At 46.0% G+C, this 26,042-nt stretch overlaps 2 protein-coding genes across 3 annotated transcripts; one reads left to right on the forward strand and one right to left on the reverse strand.

Moving 5' to 3' along the window:
* Window positions 1-349: 349 nt before the first annotated feature.
* Window positions 350-1,562, reverse strand: TSSK3 (testis specific serine kinase 3). Its single transcript, XM_050910031.1, has 2 exons — window positions 1,418-1,562; window positions 350-1,011 (listed from the first exon to the last, which is right to left on the reverse strand). The coding sequence occupies exons 1-2, from the start codon at window positions 1,560-1,562 to the stop codon at window positions 350-352; spliced, it is 807 nt and encodes a 268-aa protein (XP_050765988.1).
* Window positions 1,563-2,956: 1,394 nt separating this feature from the next.
* KPNA6 (karyopherin subunit alpha 6) lies at window positions 2,957-25,053 on the forward strand. Of its 2 annotated transcripts, none has more exons than XM_050909784.1 (14): window positions 2,957-3,018; window positions 15,212-15,438; window positions 16,106-16,201; window positions 16,496-16,595; window positions 16,907-17,001; window positions 18,092-18,223; window positions 18,452-18,540; window positions 19,564-19,663; window positions 20,663-20,826; window positions 21,684-21,762; window positions 21,856-21,981; window positions 22,572-22,699; window positions 23,207-23,385; window positions 24,398-25,053. In XM_050909784.1, exons 1-14 carry the CDS (start codon window positions 3,015-3,017, stop codon window positions 24,580-24,582), a joined length of 1,704 nt encoding a protein of 567 aa, XP_050765741.1. In that variant the 5' UTR covers window positions 2,957-3,014; the 3' UTR covers window positions 24,583-25,053. The 2 variants fall into 2 exon arrangements, with proteins under 2 accessions (XP_050765741.1, XP_050765742.1); XM_050909785.1 differs by having other exon boundaries at window positions 15,212-15,345.
* The last annotated feature ends 989 nt before the right edge of the window (window positions 25,054-26,042 follow it).

A 26,042-nucleotide genomic window follows, 5' to 3' on the forward strand; every position in this document is an offset into this window, starting at 1 on the left:
CGGGTGTTCTCATTTCCTTTGCCTGTGGGATGGGGATGGCTGCCTCAAGAGGGTCTGAGTGTCGCCTGCTTTAAACTTCCCTTTCCTCCCGCCCGCCTCAGGGGAGGTTTGTTTAACTGGGGAAGGTGGCCCCGCACTGCCCCGAGGTCATGTCTGCCCCGTTCCCCACAGCTGAGGGCCGAGGGCTTTGGGTGAGCCGATAAAAATGCCCGAGTATGAACCAGAGTCTCTGCCAGCCGGAGGCCTGGCACACCACCTGCGAGGCTGAATAGATGGGGAAACACTGACCTCCAAATTTATCATCATTTTAGAAACAATCTGTTCCATTTGGGGAGGGCGGGGTGAGTCCTCAGGGGTTAGTCAGCCATGGGTGCCTGCTGACCCCCTCGATGGAGGGTCTCAGGGTCATGTCCGGTTCCAGGAGGGTTTTCAGGAGGTTCTGGCACTCCTTGGAGATCCCCAGGTGCCTGGGGACGGAGATGCCTTTCTGCTGCTGGTGCAGCATCTTGGGGATGTCGGTGTCGTCGAAGGGCAGGCGGGCGCAGAGCAGGACGTAGAGGATGACGCCCATGCTCCAGACATCGCCCTTGCGGCTGTCGTGGGGTACGCCCTGCAGCACCTCGGGCGCCGCGTAGGCTGTGCTGCCGCAGAAGGTCCAGCTCAGCTCCCTGCGGTCCCTGGGGAGCAGTTTGGCGAAGCCAAAATCCGTCAGCTTCAAGGTGCGGCCCTGCAGCAGGGCGTTCTCGCATTTGAGGTCGCGGTGGGCCACCCCGCAGTCGTGGCAGTACCGGATGGCCTCTACCAGCTGGCGGAAGAGCGCCCTGGCACGGGGCTCGGGCAGGGGACCCTCGTGGAGCACATAGTCAAAGATATCCCCGTCCTCCGCCAGCTCCATCACGAGGCAGATCTTCCCCTCTGCGGATTCCAGCATCTCGTGCACGCGGATGATGTTCCTGTGGTCCAAGTGCGTGACGATCTGGAGCTCCCGGGGCAGGAATCTGTGAATAAACTCTGCCGAGAGAGGAGGCGGGTTTGCTCACGGGGAAGTCCCTGAGCTGCTGGCTCCGGGCACCCCTCTGACACTCGGCAGCGGGGATGGGTAGAGGGAGGGAAGGTTGTTCCCGGGGTGCCTGGTTCCTTATGGCCTGGCACCATTCCCTGAGGGATGCTTGTCGAGAGGGGATGCTGGGCTCCGCCAGCACTTCACCATCCTTGTGGTCAGAGGGGTGGCCACCTAAACAGGTCCTGCTCCTCAGGCCGTGGCCCTGAGCTGTTCCACTGGACCCCCCAGCACCGCTCCCCCCTCCACGTCCGCTCTCAGGTGGCAAGTGTGGGAAACTAGTTTTCTGCTGGGAATTAAAAGCCTCCAAGGAGGGACGGTGCCTCAGCCTGGAGCCCTTTCGGGGTCACCTCTTACCTTCTGGGCCTTCCTTCTTATCAATTATTTTAATTGCCACTTTCTTCTGGTGCTTTTGGGAAAAAGCCTCCTTCACTTTGGAGTACATCCCCTCCCCAATGGTCCTGCCGAGCTGGTAGCCGTTGGCAAGCAAAAACCGCTCCATGTCCTCTCGCGGGCTGGGACCCTTCGCTCCCTCAGTTCATCCGCAGCGACTCCACAACGGCATCTCAGCACCCGGGGGCACCTGCAGCACCCCGGGGGGGCACAGAGGGACCTTTTAAAACCCGGGGGTGCTATTGTGATGCAGCCGACGCTGCGTCAGTCGAGTGGCGGATGCACGGTGAGGTGGAGGACAGGCTGGAACGCTCTCTTGGTGAGTGGGGGCTCTTGGGGTGGGCAGTGCGGAGGTTACGGGGCTGGCTGGAGTCCCCCCGTGTTCCCTCTGTGTTTTCGCCATTGCTGGGGGGTTTGTGCTCGCCTGGCTCACCCACCCACTCCTCTCCGGTCAGACGCATCCAGGACCCGGACATGAGCTCCCAGCAGACACCGCAGGCTCGGAGGTTCCCCATCGAGGCAGGCGACTGTCCCACCTCAGCTGTGCCTCCCGAAACGCAGGAGCCGGTAGGCGCCGAGCGGTCCGTAGGAAGGTAAGGAGGGCCAGGACACCCTGTGGGGTGCAGGGTCTGGCCCTGGCACAGCCACGCCGTGTCCTGATCACACAGGCCAGGTCCCTGCTCTGGCAAACGCGGCTTGTTTTGCTCCCAAAAGCATCGTCTGATGGCTTACACCCCTCCTTGCCCTGGGACAGGGCAGGCTGGCTCCCTGCTTCCCTGCCTGCTGCTGCCAGCAGGCTTTATTGGGGCAGGCAGCGTCCTGAGATGTGCTGTGCCGTGCCGTGCCGTGCCGTGCCGTGCCGTGCCGCTGGGCTCACGCTGTTCTCTCCCCACAGGCAGCTGCGGCGATGCCCCGGCAGCCACTGCCTGACGCTGCCCAACGTCCCCATTGACGTGTTCATCGCCATGGGAGGGAGCGGCAGACCTCGCACCACCTAATGGCCCCCGCGCCAGCGCTGCGCCGGCCACAGCCAGCCCTGGAGCTGTGGAGCTGCCAAGGACACAGATTGGTGACGGACTTTATAATAAAAGGACACCTTAGAGCGTTTCTGTGCTCAAAACCCACGTGTGGTGTGTCGGCCATGGAGGGTCGTGGGGTGAGAGGGGACATGGGGGGACCGGACGTGAGGGGACAGGGTGCGAAGGGATGGGGCACGAGGGACAGGACACGAGGGGATGGGACACGAGGGGATGGGACGTGAGGGCCAGGACACGAGTGACGGGACACGAGTGACGGGACGCGAGTGACGGGACGCGGCGGCCAGGCCAGGTCCGCCCCGCCGCCCCCGCCCGCTGGGGGCGCCCGAGCGCCGCGGGCCCCGCAGGAGAGAGCGGCCCCGCCCCGCCTCGCCCCGCCCCTGCCGCCTTAAGGGGCGGGGCGCCCGCCGCGCGGAGGAGGTTTGTCCCGTTCTGGCCGCCGTCCGTTCCCCTCGCCCTCCCTCTCCCTGAGCCCGCCATATTGTGGCCGCCGCAGCTCGGGAGCCGCCGCCTGAGGAGCCGCGATGGGTGAGGGCGGGCGCGGTCCCGTTGGCCGGGGCGCCCCGGCAGCGGGCGGGCGGGGGTGAGGGGCGCGGAGAGGGGAGGAGAAGAGAAGCCGTCCCGCAGGCCGGGCCGGGCAGGGGGGGACGGCCCGTCCTGGTGCCGCCCGCGCCCCTCACCGGGGCTCCGGGCGCCTCCCCTCAGCGGCGACGAGCCGGCCTGGTGGGGCGGGGGGCTGCGGGCCCGGCCGCCGCCGCTGAGTCATCCCGCCGCCGGCCCCGGCACGGTGGGGTTTTCCTCGGGAAGGGCCCTGGGAGCCCGCTGTCTGCGGCCTGGCGGCGGAGCCGGGGCTCGGGGCGGCCCCTCGGGGGGACCCTGCGGCGGGAGGGGCTCTTGCTGAGGGGGTTTTTCGGGGCAGGGGCCGGGTTCTGCCCCAGCCGAGTAGGCAGGCCGCTGGAACAGGGGTGTTGCTGGGGGGTTTTGTTGCTAACAGGGAGTCGGTGGTCCCCAGCTCGGTCTTTGGGCTGCTCCAGGGTGGAGTAAGGGGAGCAGCGGGGGTTATTTAATGCTGTAATATTCTGGTTCTTGGGTATTGGGGACTGTTTCTGCTGCAGGCACCAAAGTAAAAGCCTTCAGAGGCAGTGGTGGTGGAAAGGAACTGCTGTGATTGAAGCTTCATCAAAGTGTCTGTGGTGTACTGTCACATCTCTGATCTTTGGTTAATTTAAATTCTGAAGTTTGTAAGAGTTTAGGACCAAGCTCAAGGGAGACCCTGCTAAACTGTTCACTGTTCTAATAACCCAGCAGGGCCTTGGCTGTTGTAGCTTTCATAAAATAAAACTTTAGCAGCAGTGTCAACATAAACTTACCGAGGCTGTCCCTGTGCAGCACGTCACCATGGACAATATAAGCAAATATGTCTCCTGACACTGTGCAGGAGAGGAGTGTAGTGGAGGAGTTTGCTTGCATTTTTATAAGCAATACCACTAAATATACTTAAAGGTTCAGAGAGGTACCAGATAGCTCTTTCTGTTAGCTACAAATAAATCATAATTGAGTATTGCCCTTCAAAAGGTACTTTAATAACAGCAGACTTCTTATCTCACTTTTGATGTAGCCTGAACTTGAAGCTCCCTCCTCAGGGAGGAGAGTTGTCTTTTTCTTGAGGCTTCAAGTAGTAAGATGGGGTTTGAATGGGTGAGGTGAATGGGGAAGCCAAGCCTCTAGCAGGCATATTGTCTATAAAGCAGAGTAAGGATCCTCTGGGAAGTAAGGATTAAGGTCTTATCAATTTTCACCTGCAATATTGTCTTTTAACCAGACTTGCCTTCAGAAGTCTTAAAAATGCCCTTTGGGGTGGGATGCTGCTTGATCAAAAAGATCTCGTCAGAAACTCTCCTGCTGTCTTCAAACCCCTCCTGTGATGTTCCAGGAAAAGTTAGTGGCCGCGAGTCTGTGTATGCAATGGCTGCAGCACCTCCCAGTCCAGAACAGCTTTTAAAACTTAATTTATAGCTTGAGATGTAAAATCTTGACTGGCAACTTTGAGTAGAAAAATGTCCTCGGGCCTGTTGGTGAATGTCTGAAAACTGCCTGGCTTATCTGGAGCTGAGGACATTCATGCAAAGGAGCTTCCCATCCTTCCCCACCGCTTCCCCATTTCTTCTTGGAGTTTGAAGCAGGCATTCTTCTGACAGCAAGAATTTAATATTCCTCGCATTTGAATTATCCTAATGTAACTTTTTCTTAACTTTTTAAATAAACTAAGACTGTTTTTTCATAGTTCTAGGTTAATAGGACTGAATGGTGGCAGCATAATGTTGTTACCCCTTCCTGTATGGTGCAGGTTGAGGGTGCCGTAGTGTTTATAAGCAGTTGTGATGTTGGTCTTGCCTGTGTTGTTAGAAATGCTCATCAGATTGTTCTTCGTTTGCTATACAAATGGCATGTCTAAATGCCTTTATAGTGCTATTTAGCCTGTGGAGCAGTATGTAATGCTCGATTCTTAATAAAACTTTTGTGGCTGATGAATTTAACTAGTTATTTGGCTATTTTGCTTTGTTTGCTTGTGTTCAGGAGAGCAAACATGAACTTTGTAAAGGGGAGCTTGATCATTAAAATAGTGTAACAGTGAAAGTACTAATTCCTTCAGCCTTTCAGCTTTAAGCTGTTTTGCTAGTGAGGTCCAGATAAACTCAAATTTGCTTACCAAATCAGACAGTGCTGTTTGTTTCTGGAGCAAAGCACATGTTGGGAAGGATGAGCTTGTTGGAATTTTATAGCCCTCTGTAACTGTCTCTGACTATTTCTGGTTGTTTTTAACCTCCTATAACTCTCGTGGGTCGAGTTTGAGTTGACTTAGTCGAAGAGCTAATCCCTGTTTTAAGAACTGTTACAAAGGACTCTCTGACCTCAGGTGACAGACTGTTGTACTTGATCAGTCCACTCTTAAGGAAATCTGAATGTCTCAGAATATGTAAATCAGGTTGAAGAGGACTTGAAGCCCCCAAACCTCTGATTTTTTTGGGGGGTGAAAAGATCAGGAGGAGGTAGAGTTGAAATTAATGTGTTTTGAGAACTAAACTGAGGAATAGGTGGGTTCTTTTTACATCAGGGCATGGATAGCCTAAAAGGAATCCTAATCTTAGACTGACCCTAGTGAAGGACAAGTATGCTGTAGGACTGTTAATTTTCCTCAAAGAGAATTTTTACTTTTCCCTTCCCCCTTCACAGCCAGCACCATCAGCGAAGCTGTTGCACATTCCAGTAGTGATATCACATCACTGACTCTTGGTAGCTAAACCAGAAGGGAACAAGCCAATGGTGGCTGCTGCACCAGACAGCCAAATAGCTGCATGGATAAGCGTTTTACTAGCACAGCCTGTACTGTGTGTGAAATGCCCAGCCAGGGGACGGTGGCAGACTGGGTTTAAGACAGCTCTGAAAGAGAACTGGCTCTGCGTGTGCTTATTTGTAGTAAACACTCGAATAACCTGTGTGAGAACATAAAAGCAGCAGAGCAAACATGCAAAACAGACCTGCACAAGTGACAGGACGACAGAACTTGGCTGCTTTTCCAGGGTTTAACAGCAGCTGGAGTAATTCCAGGGCTGTAGAAGAAAAGCCTTGAGTTGCTGCTTATTTGACAGGACTTCTTAGGTAGTTGTTTTTCTCCTGTAAGCATGACTGTTTAGCTTCCTTTTCTCTCTGTTGTCTTCTGAGCAAATGAAGTGATTTTTTTTTCTTTTTATTCACTGCAAAACTATCAAAGTGACATGTTCAATATAAGAATCTGTTCTTGGCTGATTTCTGGTAGCAGTTCAGAGCTGTCTTTTTATGCAGTGTGTACAAGTAATTCAACTACTTTTATGTATTTATTGTAACCAACTTGAATTTGTATTTAATAAGTACAGATTATTTAGGCTTCTCTTTCTATGGTTTCAACTGAAATCATAAAGTTGTCCTGGACACACTTTTTCTAGAAGAGAATCCTCTAGAGATGTTAATAGGTCCGTATCTGTAGCTTCTGTCAGGAAGAACCTTTATGCTGTGTTGTAAAGCGAATGCTTAAGCTCTTAAGAATTGACTGAAGACATGTCTATAGAGTGCTGTAAAGTGCATTACATATCTGAGTTTCAGAAGAATTTTTGTTTCTGTTCTCAAAGTTAAGGAACTCCTTCACAAATGGGAGATAGAAGGAACAAATTTCACGTAAGCACTGCTAATTGTAAAGTGATGCCTTTTACATTTCCAAGGAAACCAGCGATTAATGCTGATATACTTGGCTAGATGAAGAGAGAGACTTCAGAAATGCCTGACGCTGTTTTCTTGTCTCTTGCATTGAATATTTTTTGTTCACTTAAAGCAGTGGCTTTGGTGATAGTTTGAGAAAGTAAGAGTCAATGAGAGGATGAACATAGAAGTGGCCAGATATTTTCTTTTCAGTTGTAAGCGGGTGATAGCAATAAGAAACTATGTTCAAAACTGACATGCCATACCTAAATGCTGAATCAAGTTTCCAGGGTTTCACTGTCAGTGTGTTCTTGTGAGCTGTATTGAGTAGCTGACTGCAGAAATAAGAGGGTTTGAGTTACAAATGTTAACTATTAAGCCTTCTGGAGAAATGTGGGATCATGAAGCGATAACATGTAGTCAGCCTAATGTCCACTGCCCACTATTGACTCGTGTGTGCAGCCTCGGAAGATGATCGGCATATTCTTACAGGCCTCTCCTCTCCAGATCCAAAAATGTCACAAATGCTTTGATTGTGTTTTTTAAAGAAATGCCTCAGTAACTGTAATTGGAGATAGCTTGAATATCGCATGTAGTTTTTAACATTGTCAGGGGAGGTGACTAGATTCTTAAACCTCTGATTGAGCACTGCTAGCTTGTTCTTGTAAAGGTAAGGTTCATCTTTTGTGTGATCCGAACTGCTCTGATGTCTACTACTACTAAATCAGTTTACTTCAACTGTCTCCTGTTCCTGGAGGGCATAGTGTTGAAAGCACAGGCATTTTGTTGAACGCAGATCCTGCAGAGAAAGACACCTACCAAGCTTACTGTCCTGGTGACTGTTGCAGAAGAGTCCTGTGTTTCCTCTTCAGTGTCTGAACCTCCTTGGCACCCCCGGGGGGGGCGGTGACTGATGTGAATTTGATGTGGTTTATCTCTCTCTCCCTGCAACTCGGTCAGTCTGAGAAAATACAAGGAGACCAAGGGCAGCAAAGAGCAGTAACCATTCCTGTGCTGGTGGTAGATTTTCTTGCAGCGGGAGTGTGCTGCTGTAGGAATATGTATTTAGCTCGGAGCCTGTGCAAACAGGGAGGCAGGAGGAGATGGGAGGTTCCTCTGGGTTTTCAGGTAAGTGTATGAAATGGAGAAACTTTCTCCTGTGTAGGAGAAACCCAAAGAATATAGTCAGTAAGGCTTATGGAATTAAACGTAGTAGTTTACTGAGTGTGTTTTGCTACTACTTGTCAAATTTAGGGAGGGTTTAATTGTAACTGACCAAAATTATACTATCACAGGGAGAACTTAGGTTGGAAGGGGCCTTTGGAGGTCATCTGGCCCAGTGCTTGCTAGAGGTGGGAAGCTTTGAAACGTACCCAGTGGGCGCTAATTGGCAGATCAGTGCTGATGGAGTTCATCAAGTGTATTCATTTACACTTGCCTAATTCTACTACCCTTCTCCACTCCAAACATGAAGCTGTCAGCCTTCTTGGCTGGCCAGGCTTTGCCTTAGGTATGTGTCTTATGCCCAGCAATAGAACTGTAATAGATATCTTATGAAGATTGCCTTTGTGAAAGGGTGTTTTGGCTTAAAAAAGGCCTTGTCAGAGCTGTCAGTGTAACTGTTTCTCTGCTCTGTCACTTCGGTCTGACTCAGCAGCACAAGTCCTGATTTAGACATGTGAGTCCCTGCAGTGACTCAGCTTGGAGGCTTTAATCAGCAGCTGAAAAAAATGTTTGAAGCAAATGCTTTTTGTAATGCAGAGAAATGGGAGTAGCGTCATCTGGAAAGAAGCAAGGTTGGGTTTCTGATCCAGTAACATTAAGAAACCGTTATAATCTTGGTGTGGCAGTAATGACCCTGGAATTACAGTTTTCTGGCTGAACTGCTGTAGCTTATGTTGGCTTTTACACAGATGCTTACAGGATTTGAGTGCTCTGCTGAGTCTCCAAAGTCAAACTTTCACACTTTTTCCTTTCTTTTAAGTGGTAAATACCTTCTCATCGTTCGATATATAAGGATGAGTGTGGCAGCCTGTACTAGCAATTCTTTGGTTTACATGACAACTGGAGGATTTTTTTTTTCCTCAGCAAAGCCAACCATTGCCAACAAAACCTACAGCAGGAGCCAAATTTCTTCCATCTCCTGAGGGGGTTTCCTTTGCACAAGGAATTGAAAAGGTATTGTTCAGTTAAGCTTCATCCCGAAGTTTGACTGCTCCTGTAGCTCTTGTAAGAGCATTCTCAGCTCACAGAACATCTGAAGTCATTCCCAGTATGAATTATTAGCTTAATAAAGCCTTGCTTTGGTTTTAATGGACCAATTGTTATCAATAATTTGATTCCAAAGGTGTTAGCATTCAGAAGTTGTTGGCATGGGGACTTTTTAATGTTTATGCCAAAGATGTGCTGTATGCTAGGAGGCACGATCTCACAGTGGCTTTAAAATCCCACTTAGGCAATTTCTCTCTCTGGGGATACTAAGGAAGAATAATGGAGAAGTTGATTGGTTTCATGCGGGCTTTTAGTAGTTTGAGGATATAGGCAAACAGACTTAGAAAAGAAGTTATAAAAATGTGTTTTAACTCATTGATGCTTTGCAATCCTGAAAGGTGTATCAGTATTGGGCTTACATGTATGTTTAATATGGACCTGGAAAGGCAGCTAATTGCTTCATGCTCTGAAATGGCCTTAGCAGATCACTGCAGCAACTTACTCATGCCTGGTTAATAGTGAGCAGTTACGTGTCTGATATTGGCCTTATCTCTCTTTCTGGCTCAGGATGTTGGAGATGCATCTAAACTGGTGTTGCTATTTCAATCTCGGTCCTTGTTTGTAGCTGGTCAGGTGGTGGCTTCATCAGCTCTCACTAAACCGGAGTTACAGACTTCCCTTGAGCATGTCACCATGCATAGCCACTCGCGTAGCTAAGAAATGAAAGCTAATGCTTCTGATGCTTAGTACGTGTTCCCTTTTGGCCTTTCTGCCAAGTTTTCCAATTGCTACTGTTTTCCTCAGGACAGAGGAGTCCCTCTGAGCCAGGGCTAGCAAGTGTTTTGCTTTTTAGTGAGCGTTACGTCTGCCTGGTCTCTGAGGTGCCTGAGCAAAGCTTTACATAGCTGTGCCTTATTAAAGCAGGTCATCAAACATGTACAAATGGATTTCAAAATTTGTCCTGCAGAGCCAGGGTTACCTGCTGTTATGTGTTCAGGATATAGAAATAAATCTTTATATAAGCAGGCTGATGATCCTTAGATCTATTTAATGTGTCATGTTAGCACTGAATTTAACGTCTGATTTGGCATCTTGGGGCCAATAGTTGGCAGACTTGATTGGAGGTGCAGAGCTTGGATGTTCAACAGGAGAACTATTGAAATGCAAATACTGTCACTTTTTCTGTGGAGCTGCTGTGAATAAAGTTCACTAATGCAGGGAGGTACTTGGCTACAAAAGGCACTGACTTGGGGAACTGCGTGAGGTCAGGGGATTCCTAGAGCAGAAGTGATATTTTGTCCAAGCTCGGTCAGAATGCTGTTTTAAATGGAGTCAATCTTGCAAATCTAAGTTTACGGTTTTCTTGAGTGAACTCTGTGAGGTTTTGGTGTAAATAGCAGATCCTCAAGTGTTCTTCATATTTGGAAACAGTGTTAAAACTCTTGTAGATTTGTGGCACCGTTTGGTCTGCAGAGGTGTTGGGAAGAGAAGATGGGTTGAAAGCTGTGCAGACTCAGTTTTGTAACACTCAGTACAAGCTTTTACCTGTGCAGTTTTTAATTCTGCCCTAGGGAAGGTGAATTGGACTGAAGAGGTTGAGGTAAGGGTGATGCACACTGAGCCCTTCTGTAACCAGTGGTCAGGAATGGCAATATACCGCTGAGGAAACACAGGTACTTCAAAGGGACTTCCAGTAGTCAGTTCTAATTGACCAGTGAAAAAGGAAAAGGTAGGGATTGTACTGTTCCAGGGTAATCCAAGGGATGCTGAGCTTGGAGGAAACCAGGTTCCTAGAAAACTAGGCTGGCTGTTGCAGCAGGAGGCTAGGATGGTAGGAATGAAGTATAAGCAAGGGCCTGAAACATAAGTAGCTGGACTGGCTTTTGCTGTTTTTGGAAAAAGCTATGTTACTGTTTCCACTGGTGGGGGAGGTGCCTCATTCTAATTCTGTCCTAATTCTTGTTATTTTCCTTTCTTTTCTAACAACATACTCATGCTGTGCTGATATTCTAGTAGAACAGGGCAAGCTCTGGCCCTTGCCTAACAGTCCTGCTCCCACACAGGCACGCTTCTGCACCTGGGCAGACAGGGTTGAGCTTAGCTTGTTGCCTGAGCAGCTCTGGGGGTGAAAATATGGTTTTACGCCTGTTGTGAAGGGCCGATGCTGTGACTGTGGCGTCTGGCCATACTATCCAAATGCCTGCATACCCTTCTTGCATTGCCATGTACTGAGATATTTTGAAGACATTCCTGTCCTCTTCCTTTGGCAGGTTGTTAGATGAGCTCACAGCACTGTGCCCCAGGCACCTGTGCTTTGGTGCTGCCAACCTTTCCCCATCACATGAATGGGTACCTGTACCTGTCGTGCCAGAAGGACGGTCAGGGAGGTGGCTTCTGGGGAGAGATAAGTGGTGAGGAGGCTGCAGGCACTGCCAGAACAGTTTATCTGGTGTACAGTTTGTTTGGTGTGGTCTCAGGAAAAAGGGGTACCTGGAGCAGCTGCAGGCTGCACAAATTGCTCCGGGTGAGCTGCTGTGGTATAGAAGGAAAAAGCCTTATTGCCCAGCTTCCTTGGAGTGCTGCAGGTAAGCTTGGAGCCCCGGAGTTCTGGCTGGAACAACATCAGAACAATTTTGTAATTCTAGGGTGTGAGCTGATACTATCTTCACTTAAGGCAGGGCTTAGCTGGTTCTTACAGAAGAAAAACCTTTCCTAGGAGAGGTGCAGAGCAAGGTACTGTCCTAGTAGGACAGCATTTTGTAGAGGTTAGGGTGGCTGCCTAAATGCAGCAGCTAAAACTTTAGAGCAGCTAAAGAAACTTGCTCTGGTTAAGTTTCCACTGCCACTTTACAGTTGAGAGCTTTTCTGTAAAAGCAAAACTTCTCAGAGCAACAATATTAAGATGCAAAGTGAAAATCTGTGGCTTGAGTATCTTCTATGCATCACTCATCTATGAGCAGATGATTGCTTTCCCTAACCTGACAGTCCAGGTTACTCCAATAGTCTGATTTAGTGGGATTGTTTTGCTGGTATTCACACTGATAGAATTTGAGTTAATAGTTAACGACAAAGCCTGACTTGCAGATACACTGGATGAGCTAGATGTTTTATACTGAAACACTACAAGTAAAGAATTTGTACGTGCCTGGCATCCCGCTGTCTGTTTTTTCATGTGTTTGGGCTTGCTGCAGTCTGTGTTGCCTGCAGCATCTACTGAGCTCACAGTGAAGTCGTAATCCTGCATTTGTGGCATTCATCCATTGCCATGGAAATGGGGTGTAATGTAACAAATTAGCATTCTAATGTCATTAAAGTATTGACACAGATGATGCTGATGGAAATCATCTGAAGAGGTAAATATGTACGAGAGAAAATAGAAAATTAAGTGCCGCAGAGACTGTTGCACAGTGATGTGCTGTTACACAGCTGATGTGAAAAATCACTCTTCAGGGGCTAGTTGTATCTTTGGGTTTTTCTTGCAGCATAACAGTGTTCTTGGTGCTCTGGAGTGTGCTCTGAGACCTCACAGCACGGCTGAGAGTCTCTGGCTGTTTTCTGGACACCCAGAGCAGGGTCCAGGGCGTGCCTAGCTGAGTGGGGTTGTGCAAGTTTGGAGGCAGCTGAACTGTCATGTGTCACTTAGCTATTTATATGACTAACTGGCTGGTAATCCTGCGTATAGTGTTAAGTCATTTAATCACTTTTCCCTCCTCCTTTTCTTAAACTACCTTTTAATTGGAGACTTTGCTTTCCAAAGGGAGGTAACAAATTTGTCTTTGTTAGGGATTCTGTTGTAATCTTCAGAATTAAGCTATCAACTCTTACTCTTTTATGTGGCTGATCAGCGATTAGCATTGGGGTAGTAATATGAATACACTGACATAACAGTGGTAGTTAAATACATTTTTCTGAATTAAAATCTATATGTAGATGACACACCTTGCTGCTGTAAGATCAGGTACAAACCCCTAAAGCCTGTAGATTTTTTTAAAGTCTTCTGAATTAGCTGCTTTTCAGTTAATAGTAATAAAATTCTTCCCTCTGTTCCTGGCATACAGTGCTGCTGCGAAGAGGGATGGATAAGTGAGAGCAGTTGCATAGTTCCTGTGATCTTCAATCTCTGCTTTTCTTTGCCATGTAAATGGTCTTTTAGAATGAGGAAAGTGCTGTCAAATACCTTTAGAAACAGGCCAGCTATTCCTCTGAACCTCTGACTCATGAAAAATAAACTCAGGCAAAAAATTAATGGTTTAATACAGGCTTCACAGTGAGGCTGTCAGCAAGGTATAGTCCAACTGCCATATTGTAAGCAGGTTTCTTGCCTTGGTTTTATTGAGGACGGACCTTATAAAATGGGGTACTTAGAAAAGGGACTAAAGGTAAACTTCTGTAAGGTTCAGGATCTTGCAAGATGTACTGTAATTTGATTGCTTCAATCCTACAATCAGTTTTGAGGCTATATACCTTTTCCTTGGTGGTGTTCAGCATGACGTAGTCCCTTTTTCTTGTAACTTCTGGCCACTTACTGTGCCCTAAGCAAGTTACTGAAAAAGGCTTTCTAACCTGGCACTGGAATACTGCTTTTACAGATGATGAGTTGTGGTTGGTGGTTTTTTTAGCTTCAGAGGTGCCAATAAACTTGCAACCCATCATGCTGCACCTCTTCAAGCCCGGTGTTGTTTCGGGGTGCAGCTGTTGGTTGCTGAGCTTCAAAACTGTTTCACAACTCTGGACAGCATGGGGTCAGGGCTGTTTGCTGGGGACATGCATCTCTATTACAGTGTAAATGACCACAGAAGCTTGGGGTTTGGTGGGTTTTTTTTTCTTTATTGCTTTTCAGAAGACTGTCCACTTGATGTTTTGGCTAGGGAAGAGAGTGCCCTCTTAGAAAGCAGATGCTGTGAAATGGAGTCTGACTTTTTCCCAATGTTTGGTGTCTTTTTAGCTGGTTTTGGGACATCATAGAACTGAAAGTATTTTGTTTTCTCTCCTGTTAAAATATGAATTTTTCCAGTTGTTTCCTCTTTCCATAGCAATGAAATGTTGGCTGTTTGTATGTTGTATATGTCTTTTCTTGGCTTGGCTGTGGGCTTTCCTAGTAGGAGGGTCTGAAACTTCTCCAGCTGATCTTGGAGGGGCTCCAGAAAGGCTGGAGGCAGTCGATAAGCGGGACTGAAACTTTCTGTAAGCAATGTGGCTGAGGAGTGCTTAAAGCTTGAAAGAGGAAGGTTAAGGAGATAGCGCTGCAAACTTTCACAGGACGCTTCTTCCACCTGCCCTTAGCAGTTGGAAGAAAACAAAGATATTGGTGTCCAGCAGACTTCTGGAGAAGAGTGAGTTGGTCTCAGGGTTAATTGGCACTCTGATGTTGTGTATCATGATTGCTTCTTTCCTGTCCTGAGAAAGGCACAGACGTTAAGCAAACAATCTGTATCATAAATGGGAGAGAGGGAGAGTTTGGAAAGATGCAAAAAGAAGTCGACATGATCAAAGCAGTGGATTACAGCTGGACGCAGCTGAGGAATTGGTAGCCTTCTGTACTCTTGTTACTGCTTGGCCCTGGTTGCCTTTAACTGTGCCAAATAGTGGAGTGTCACTTCCCTGACTAGGAGGCAAATACACAAGTAATCAAGTTTGAAGTACTGCATTAGTCAGATATGAAGCAGCAAAATAAGTAGGTCAGGTACTGAACACTTGCAGTAACCTGGTGGGACAAACATGGCCTATACGTTACGTACAGTTCTGCTTTTTGCAAGATTTTTTTATTGTTATTATAAAATCAGGGCCTTGGTTTGCTGTGAGTTCTGTTGGATTTTTGCCATGCATACACAGTGAACCTCTCAATCTGGGGAAAAAAATGTCAAGGTGTGGTTTATGCCATGATGATACAAGGGAAATAATTTCTGCTGAAAACCAAAGTAGAATGCACCTCCTGAGGACAGTGAAGCTGTTTGAGTAGAAGCCTTTCATATGGGTAATGTGCTCAAGATTGTGAAGTTGGGTCCAGGTTTCTTTTGGAACAGTAAATCTATTCTTATGCTTCCTAGAAACTTTGTAACACTCTTGCCATAACAGCATATCACATGAACTAAAGTTAGGATCACATTCTAACTTGAAGCTTCTACTTTAGTGTTTGAGCACAGCTCTTGCAAATAAGTCTGTTTAACCTGGCTATTCCATGCTTCATGTGCACAGACTTTCTTGTCAGAAAGGACATGTGGGTAAAGGAGCAGAGAGTGACAAGAAATCTGAGGCAGATTTTTTTTTCTCTTCACAGAAACCATGGCGAGTCCTGCGAAGGATAACTATCGAATGAAGAGTTACAAGAACAAAGCCCTAAATCCTGAGGAAATGCGTCGGAGAAGAGAAGAGGAAGGAATTCAACTGCGCAAACAGAAACGAGAGCAACAGGTAACTGTCATCTTGACTAGCTTGTGTACAGCCTTAACACAACCAGGATTGTGCTGCTGCCAAACTGGAATCTTCAAGGATCTGTGCATTAAGGTTCGTTGGCAGTCCTCTTATTTTTCCTGTTCTAACTGAGATCTTGCTTTTCTCTTTCTTTGTACCTGGTACAGAGCGTAGCTCACATCAAGAGCTCTCCAAGCACTTTGTCCTTGGGGTACTGGAGGTTTTTGTTCACAGATCCTTGTTTTTAAAGGTTTTTTGATTTTTTTTTTTTTTTTATTAATTAGTGAATGGGGTTATTTCCTCAAGAAGCAGGAAGAGCAAGTGAAAGTGTGGGCTGCACATATTTCTTAATTCTGAGCTGTTCTTTTTTTTTTTGGCTTGGAGGTCTATGAAAGTAAGAGGTGATTCCCAGGTGATGTATGTGGCTCAGACTAAATGTTTGCTCTATTAGTGCATCATCTGCAAGCTGCCTTCTCCCCAGTTTCTCTAACTTGTTAGGTCAAATTCTGCACTTGCCTGTACCAGTGTCTCAGTGACTTGGGCATTTGCATATCTGAGGGCAAGACTTAGCATGTTTTATTATTGGGGTTTGTGTGCCAAACTAGTCTTCAGAGTGCAGAGCTGTTATTAATGACTACTTTTCTATTCAGGTTGCGTTCAGTCTAGCTGACGGTATCTTGTGTGAGGAACAAGAATATCTAGTTATGAAGACTGTTCATCATTGCTTTCTAATAATGACTCCTGTTTTGTTCCCTGCCAGCTCTTTAAAAGAAGAAATGTGGAGTTGATCAATGAAGATGCCTCCATGTTTGATAGTCTCCTTGTGGATTCCTATGTTAGTTCCACAACATGTGGGGTAAGGTGCCTTTCCTTGTTGCAGTCGTGCCTTCAGATAGATTTAATGCTGTGGACTGCATAGAACTGACAAACTTCAATGTTTTTGTTTTCTTGCTTTTGAGAATGTTGCAGAAGTTACTACAGTGAGCTGGAAAAGTCTGCCAGGAAGTAAATAGTGTGCTGTAATCTCAAATTTTGAATCTTTGGATTACTAGCTAAGCACGAAATCCTGGTAGGCTGTCATGACTGTGATGCCTTAAATAATCTTAGTGTGAAATGGAAGCATTGTTCTGTCTCCTTTGCATCTTTTCAGGAGGGAGTGATCACAAGAGAGATGGTAGAGATGCTTTTCTCAGATGACCCTGATCTACAGCTAGCAACCACTCAGAAATTCAGGAAGTTACTCTCCAAAGGTAAAAATAACTCCTCTTATCCCTGCCGTAGGATCTGACGTAGCCTTTCTTTTGCAAGCATTTGTGCATGTATATTGCTGTACAGAAGCTGAGCAGCTTTGAGCTTGGGGAAAGTAAGTTATAATCTAGAAACTTGATAATCTAGTATATTGCTAATGATTTACAGTTGTATGAACTGTACAGAAAGTGATTCTGGAGAGTTGTCCTGCTGAGTTCAGTACAGCTTGATCATTCAATTCAGTAATAGTTCATGCTTGTTATTCCTCTGCATTAGACCTATATACTGTTTTGACACTGCCTTGCTATTTCAGAGCCGAATCCTCCAATAGATGAAGTGATAAACACTCAGGGAGTGGTGGACAGATTTGTTGAATTCCTGAAAAGAAGTGAAAATTGCACGCTACAGGTAAAGGAGATTGTGTTATGAATTCTTCATGGCGTGTAGCTGTTTAACCTTCACAGCTTAGCGACGTGAACCTACAGGTGCTATCAGGGAAAAATGATGTCTTGAACCCAAAAGATGCATGTTATATGATGTACAGGAGAAGGCAAAGGTAGCCTGTAATGCTTAGGCAAAAAAGGAATTATAAATTGCTCTAAACTAAATTCTTGGAAGAATGCTGGCAAAAATAGTTCAGCTGCAGCAGAAGAGAATTTGGCCTTTCTGTGTCTGATATTTCTGCTGGGAGCTAGTGGAGCCACGGAATAAATGTGTGGGAAGAAATTGTGTGAGGAAAAACCTCCATTATTGGAGGCTTTTAAGTACAGGCTAAGAGTCTGTTAGAAATGGGTTAGGTAGTGCTGATCCTGCCGTGGGGCAGAGGGATGGCCTAGATGGCTTCTTGAGATTCCTTCCAGCTTGGTAATAACTATAGTTACTTTGTAGGGGTTAAAGATACTTCCATACATGGAATTGGATCCGAGTTGATGACTGCCTTCATCTTTCTTCCTGCCCTCTGGCCCAAGGCCATGTATCATAGGGACTTACTTTCAAGAAGAACTGAATGGAAGTCTCTTTTTAAACCAAAGAATGGGTGGCAAAAGCAGGGAACTTGCTGCTCAGCTTCACTTGAACCCAAGGCATCTTTGTGGTGTTAGCCAGATGAGAGGGTGGGCTAGAACTGGGTAGTCTGCAGTAGATACAGAAGACTTTCTACTCAACGTGTGTTTATGCACTATGTGTCTTCACTTTTCTTGCTGGAAAACTTTTGTATAGGTGAAATGATGTGGTGTGACTGACAGTGATGTCTTCACTTGTTAATCCTTTGAGAAGCTATAGCCTCTGAGAAGGCAGTTAGCAGATGTGGCCTTTTTCATTGCTCAAGAAAATAAAATCCTTTCCTTTGAGTATTGAGGTGTTCTGTTGTGATGTGCTTTCTTTCTCTCACAACCTTTTTAGTAGAAGTTAAAAGAATTATAGCCAAATTTAATGGCAAATATTTTGCTAAATCAGGATTACTTTATTTATACTTTTGTCCTTTATTTGCTTGTTTCAGTTTGAAGCAGCGTGGGCACTGACGAATATTGCATCAGGAACTTCCCAACAAACAAAAATAGTAATTGAGGCTGGGGCAGTTCCTATATTTATAGAGCTGTTAAACTCTGACTTTGAGGATGTTCAAGAACAGGTAAGGTTCACTTCTTACTTTGGGGTTAGGGAGAGAACCATAGTGGATTGCACACGATTAAAATGCAGCGTTTAAAAAGAGTGACCAGTGCCTAACAACTGGCTTCAGACCACAAATTGAAGTATTGTTTGCCTGGAATTACGGGAAGATGCTTTCTTAGCACACTACCCTTTTCTTCCTCTGTTCAGAAACTGCGTGAATGCTAAAACTGTTGCTGTTTCCTTTCAGGCTGTCTGGGCATTGGGGAACATTGCTGGAGACAGCTCTGTGTGTAGAGATTATGTCCTTAACTGCGCTATTCTTCCTCCCTTATTAATGTGAGTAGCCATGAATACTTGCCAATATAGTTCTTGAAGTCCCATTGTACTACAGCAGAGCAATATTTGAGCTGGGCGAATAGATTCCCTAGCGATGTGTGGTGACGTTCACTGGGAATCAAACCATTGGTACCAGATAAACTGGCAGTTCAGACAAGTATCTGATAAATAGAGTGGGACTTGGTAGATAACATGCCTTCTCACAAACCTTTACAGTGCTCTGAATCTGAAGCGGGTGCTGTTGCAGTGTGCTTGTCTTTCTGAAGTCACAGGGCTTGCTGTTTCACTGTGTGTCCCTCCAGATGTCTGCTCTGTGTGCTTATGCTGTGGATTTCAGGTGCTTGTCTGAGTGGTCTCCTCTAGGACTGAGGAGAGGGAGCAGGTCTCTGTACACCACCTTGCCTCTGCAGCTCTTAAGTGTGGTGCAAACCCACCATAGTCAGAAGATCTGTCTGTCAGGCGTGTGTTCTCGCTGCTCTGGAAAGAATTAATCTTTACTCTATCCTGTCCCTGGCAAACTGATGCTTTGTCACAAGTGACTTGGTTTGTTATACTGCTACTTCTGTCAGTCACTTGTCAGCAGTGATTGCTGACTGAAGTCCTCGGCCCACAGGACTCGCTGTCCTCATTCCAGTTGAGAGACAGCAGTTTGTGTCAGCTGGTCTCTAGTGAGAACTATCTGACCTCGGATAGGGGTGCGAGTGTCTGCCTGGGCTGAATTTGAACTTGGAACTGCATGCGACTAACTTACCCTTCCTTCTGCAACTTGTCTAATGTGGAACTTGCCTTCCTGACCCATGTCGCTTGACGTTGTTAGAAATAATAGCTATTTATCCTAAGAAGTAGTTGCATGTCACTTCTCTTCTTGCTTATTGAGAGGCTCAAGTGACAAGCAGCATGGCTTGAGCTACAGCAAGCGGAATAGTGGTTTGCCTTCCTTAAAATCATACTAGTTTTTCTTCTTTTGAGTCTGTTGCTGGCTTCCACATCAAGGTTTATAATTCATGGTAATTGTCTCTCTAGGCTCCTTACGAAGTCCACCAGGTTGACAATGACACGAAATGCTGTCTGGGCCTTGTCAAACTTGTGCAGAGGAAAGAGTCCGCCACCTGAATTTGATAAGGTGAGAATAAATGCCTTGTTGGCAGACAGGTGATGGGGAGACACCCAGTTAAGATGTTTGTCTAAATCATTTTTGGCTGTTGGACTTCTGTAAGTCATTCCGGGAGGGAACAGGGCGAGGTTCTTCCTGCTGAGGTTGATCTTACTGTTCAGCAGATGTTTGAGTGCCTGTTTAATTTTCTGCCAACCTTTCTGCCCGGCTCTATTGGCAGCTCGTCAGCTGGACCCCTCAAGTAAGGGGCAAGCCCAGGCTTCCCTGCAAGGTAGCATACGCTGTGGGCTTCTCTAAACCCTTTTGTTATGAACTCTGGAATTCTGAGATTTCACTCAAATTGTGACTAAAAACTTGATTCTGAGACCTCTAAATGCTACAGAACAGGACTCCTGTAGCTACATGGGAGCTGTGATAGCTTTCCTCTTTCCTGGTGTGCTACTGGCACTAACAAAAGGGTCTGCTGGCCTTCTTTGGTAGAACAAAAATGTTTTAAGATCAATGTGTTTTCACTTGTTTTAAATGAAAGCTTGCGTGTCAAAGCTGGGAAGCCTGTGGTGAGGGGTGAAATCTGAATTGAGTGTAGGTATAAAACCACTTATAAATGATTGAAGTACTCAGAGCTGTAAGTATTGATGGTTGCTGCTCTGAATACTGAGCTATTTAGGGTTATTAAGAGTAAGAAATGGAGCAGTGCTCTTACATAAGATGTGTAAGGAGCTTCCAAACAGTAGCATGCACAGTAGCACTTGTCTCAGGAGTCTAGACTTGGTCCAAGAGGAAGGGATGTAATTTGAGTTTAGCAATAAAGCTGTTGAGGTAACTTTAGACACTGTGATTATGAGGTATGTGAACCAACAAGGAAGCTGCTGACTTTGGGGAAGGAAACTGTGGACATTCAAGACTTGTTATCTTGCCAGTCAGCATAGCCAGATGGTGTTTGCGTGCAAGCGTGGTGGTCCTTGACAGAACGTGACTAACCTCCTGGGGTGGTGGCTGTTGTTGTAGGTATCTCCCTGCCTGCCAGTGTTGTCCCGATTGTTATTCAACAGCGACTCTGACTTGCTGGCCGATGCGTGCTGGGCTCTTTCCTACTTATCAGATGGCCCCAATGAGAAAATTCAAGCAGTTATTGACTCGGGAGTGTGTCGGCGACTGGTGGAGCTGTTAATGTAAGTATCTTGTCTTGCTGCTTCAGCCCAGTGAGACTGGGAAGCACGTGACTGAGCATGAGCTCATATCAAAACCCATCAGAGCACTCTTCACGCCTCTCGTGCGCACAGGATCCAGGTAATGGGTACCTTAGCTGACTTTGGAGCAGTTATGTAGGAAGGTCTGAAGCAGGTTGAGAGCTGTAGTTTACTGGCTTTTCTTTCTGAGAGAAGCTGAGTATTTTCTAGTGCTGGAATGCCGGTTAATACTGTACGCTAGGAAGAACTTATTAAAGAGAGGTCGGACTGACGCTTCTAGTCTGTGAAAGGAAAGAGGACTGCAGAGTGTCTTGTGCTTTCAAACTTCAAATGTGCTTATGGAAGCCTAGTTACCAGGCAAATCAAAGATGACAAGAATAGTGTTTAGCAAAAGTCAGCTTGGCTTTGTTTCTCTGATATCTATGTGGAAACTTGGACAAAAATGTTTGCAGTTTGAATGAGCCTCATCTCTTTAACACCTTCAGAATTGGTAGAACTGTGAGGTACTTGCTTCCAAAATTATCCTGAAAAATTCTGGGTGTTCTCATTGGGTTAACAACATCTTTGTTCAGGAAGGGTATGTAAAAGGTGAGATCTGTAATTAAGCTGAAGACGATGGAGTTAGGATGTAAAGGATGAAAACGTCTGCATTGCAACTTTGTTTTTCAGTCCGCTTATCCAGTGGTGATATGGTCAACTTAATGTAATGTATGTTTCTATATGCTAGGGGATGGAATTCTAAGTAATGCAGAGGAGATACTGGAGAGAGAATCTTCTGAATATCCAGGTGCGTGTGATCTGATAGATTTGTTTTTGTCCTTGCACCATTTTTCCTGCAGGCACAATGACTACAAAGTGGCCTCCCCAGCTTTGCGAGCAGTTGGCAACATCGTGACAGGGGATGACATCCAGACCCAGGTGAGGGGCAATGACTGTCTTGCAGGGAAATGCAGTGCCCGCCAGCTCTGTACCTGGTACGGGTGAGCTCACTTCTCCTTTCTTTCTCAAAAGGTGATTCTGAACTGTTCAGCCCTGCCTTGTCTCCTTCATTTATTAAGTAGTCCCAAGGAGTCAATCAGGAAAGAAGCCTGCTGGACTATATCTAACATCACAGCAGGGAACAGAGCACAAATACAGGTACGGTCTTCTCCAGCCCACCTGTAATGATCCTGGATTCCAAGCTCAGTGTTAAGGACTTGCATCTTTTTTTCTTATCTGACACTTAGAGGCTGGTTTTGTTCACATCTCTTATTCTGCAGCAATTTGCAAATTTGCTGCTCCTAGCCATCTGCCAAACGAGCTAAAAAAAGCCTGCTAATTGTACCAACAAAGACTAGCCTGAAATGGGTCCCACAGGTTGGATCACTGGAATAAGAGGAGATACAGCCCCTATTTCTCCATGCTTAGAGATACCCCTTTGAAAAGCTGGAGCTTGTTGAGTTTTAATTATCCTTTTAATGACCTACATACAAAGGCAGATAAGTGATGAAAGCATTCCTACAGTATTGATGCAATAATAGGGATTGTCTGCCATGCTAGTTATGGAATTAGATATCTCATGTTAATAGGATTTGGCTGAGGAATAAAACGGAGGAATCGCTGAAGGGTACAGCTCGGAAAGTTCTTTTGCATTGGAAAATGGAGGTAGAGGTTTCTTTCAGGTGCTTAATAGCCTTTTAGAAGCTGCGTTGCCAATTCAAACACTTCTTACTGCTCTCTCTCCCCAGGCAGTCATAGATGCAAACATTTTCCCGGTACTGATAGAAATCTTGCAGAAAGCAGAATTCCGCACAAGGAAAGAGGCAGCATGGGCTATTACAAACGCAACGTCAGGAGGAACTCCCGAACAGATCAGGTACTCCCTGTGGCTCCTCCTAGGGGAAATCTGTCTGAATGGATGGTATGGGAACTGGAAGACAAGTGGCAAGGGAGTAATTTGGAGAACCTCCGGGAGAGTACCCGAGACACAGGCAAAGCTATAGCTGGGTCGTATACTGTGCTGTAAATTGTGGCTTCCTCCTGAATACGGATAAGCTAGTCCGAACTATTTCCCCCCTCCCACTTTACATAGCTTAGACTAGGCTAAATGTCCAAACTTGATGACCAATTAAATTCCAGTGTGGACTTAATTTGAGTAGCAGCTGCATTTCAAAGGGAGTTAGCAGGTTTCTTAAAAGAGGGGGTGTGTATACAAATGCAAATAAGTGGATAAAAATTAACCCTGCAGAACAGCACATATATATTTTAAGGTAACTTTTTGTATTTTAGTTTGACTCATTTCCCGTGCTTTTTCTAACTGAGCGAAGGTGATGCTTGCTAGATCCTGAACAAGAAGTGTATGTTGTTGGTGCTCTCTCTTCAGGTACTTGGTTAACTTGGGTTGCATCAAGCCTCTTTGTGACCTGCTGACTGTCATGGACTCCAAGATTGTTCAGGTGGCCTTGAACGGCCTGGAGAACATACTGAGGCTTGGCGAGCAGGAAGCCAACCAGAGCGGGACAGGCATCAACCCGTACTGTAGCCTGATTGAGGAGGCCTATGGTAGGTTGTGGCTGGCGGCCTTGGTGCTATTGGCTTTAACACCGTAGGATGTATTGAAAGGTGTCTGCTAGTCTTGTTGGTTGCTTTTCTGCTGTGTTAAGGGATTTAGGATATTCCAAACTAGCCAATATTTGTTCCAATAGTCTGGTTTTTTAGACTCTTATGATGGGGCATAGGACAAAATACTTGGAAGTAACAACTATCATACTTCTGATGCAAGCTTCCTAGACCCGGAGGCCAAGCTGATAATTGTGGCTCGCACCGGGTTGGGAGTATTAATCTGAAATAAGCTGAGCTAAGTTAAAAATGTCACTTCTGGGGCTCAGATTGCTCTAACTGTACCCAGTTGTACACTGTAGCTGTGTAGTGGAAATCCAGAGGGACTTAGCTTTTCCCTGGAGTGACTTAATTTGGTGGGGTTTTTTGTCCTGCTCTTAATGCTTTGAGGAGCAGTTCCTATTTTGGTCTGAAACTCCCTGTATACTGCCAGTGTCTGATTTGCCCTCTCACTGACTGTTACATTGTGTGTCCTGATTCTCCCAGTAAGAATAATTCTTGAAATTCTTGAGAGTATATTGTGCTTGGATGCTTTCTGTTCAGCAGTGGATTTAATTAGGACAGCTAAAGCTGTTGCTGCCCTTCTGCTGGAGGCTACTGGGACAGGCCCTGCTTCCTTCCCCTCCCTACCCCCTGCAACTACCAAACTGTTCACAGCCAGTTGTTTTAATTTCACTGAAATCTGGTTTAGTCTCCAGCAGATTGCTGGGAGCACATCTGCTTTAGCTGTCTCAGCTAAACCTGCTGTTGAAAAGACATTAATGCTGCCTGATACAGATGAAATCCACAAGCAGCTCTGGAATAGTTAGCTTTAGATGTCAGTGCTGCTCACAAAATGCAAATCTAACAGAGAGGAAGGTCTCGCAGTGAATAGGGGCAAGGGTGGAGGATGGATGTGGGACAGAGTAAATATCAGGATCTCCTTGTTTCATTGCATTCCACTTTTTTCTCCAAGGTTTGGATAAGATAGAGTTCCTACAGAGCCATGAGAACCAAGAGATCTACCAGAAGGCCTTTGACCTGATTGAGCACTACTTTGGAGTAGAAGATGACTCCGCTCTAGCTCCCCAGGTAGATGAGAACCAGCAGCAATTCATCTTCCAGCAACCTGAAGCCCCCATGGAAGGTTTCCAGCTATAATGTGCCTGGGGGAAAAAAAAAAAAACCACCACAAATGTGCTGGAAAGCATCTGGGAGCAGCTGATAGTCTCATCCCCTCCTTGCAAATGGAAGGCTAAACACCCACTCCACCTGTTAGGAAACAATTCTTCCTTCAAACAACTAGAAACAGTGCTTTGTCCTCACGGAGAGAAGGGGATATTCTTACACTTTTTTTCTTTTTGCTGCTGCGTACATGTCTTTAAAGCAGGCATCTGGGTGGAGGAAGGACACTGAGGTAACAGATTGCACCTCTTGGTTTTTTTTTCTTTGTGGTGATCTCTCCCAAATGTCACTTCTTACCTCGGGTACTTAATTGAGATTTCAGCATTGGGTTGGGTAAGAACACAAATAGAAAGTAAGCATTCTGACAACAATAATTCTGGAAACCTGGGTTGATCTATTTAATTTTTTTGCACATGTTACTCTTTATTAAAGACTCTAATTTGCCAAGAGCAAAGTTTAGCCCTGGCCTTTCTGCGACCCTCCTTCAGCGGACAGTCCTGTTGAACCTGGGCCAAGTTCCCCTGAAATATACTGTAAATGGACAGAGAAATGGGAAGTTCTCCCGCTCCTGGGAAGATTTTTCTAGGGGGAAGGCTTCTTCCCTTTGCCTAGATTTTTTTTTTTGGTTGTTTTTTTTGAAGAACTGCTAGTGGTATTTACAAGGAAAAAAAAAAAGGCAACAAGACCCCAAAGATGGTAACTATGAAGAGGGCAGGATGCTTGGGTGGTTTTTGAAACAGGAAGCACAGCGGCCGTTGCACAGGCTTTGTTTGCATTGCTACTGACTGAAGTCACAGAACTGTTGAAATGGTGAAAACCCATCTTCATCTTTACTTGAAATACTTATTATTTTTTTTTTCCATGAGAACATGTTTTGAGTTCTGGGGTTTTTTTTTTTTCTGACTTGGGTAGGGGTGGATCATTTTATGGGTTGGAGGAAGAGGATGTAGCTACACTTGACAGCAGTGTTGTGTGCGGTGTTAACTTCAGTAGCAACAGGCCTGAGTTTTCAGGTTTACCTCCTGCTCACAGTTGGATCGTGTACATTTTACTTCAAAAAAAAAAAGTCAAATCTCTGTATTTTTTATATTATATATAGGTAGATATTTGTCTAATTGGGCTGCAGAGAAAAATATATATGAAATTTCTGTAATTTATGTAAATAGAGCACTGTGAGGCAGGCGCACCTGGAAACGACGGCCCCAACTCACTCACTGGTTGTCCTGCTTTTCCTCTGTTTACTCACGTACTGTATAAGCGAGCATAGAGCTGTCTTAAACTTCTCTACCGGATTTGAGTTACTTAGCCAAGATTTCATTAAACAAAAGCGAACACGCTAGGCTGCGGAGAACAAAAACACTTTTGGGGTGCAGGGGGGGAGCCGGCCGCTGGTGGGTGCGAGCCCCTCGCCGCTGCCTGTGGTGGAGGCCTTCGGG

This window comes from Gymnogyps californianus, chromosome 22 (genome assembly GCF_018139145.2).
Source record: "Gymnogyps californianus isolate 813 chromosome 22, ASM1813914v2, whole genome shotgun sequence".
In the NCBI taxonomy this organism is placed as follows: Eukaryota; Metazoa; Chordata; class Aves; order Accipitriformes; family Cathartidae; genus Gymnogyps; species Gymnogyps californianus.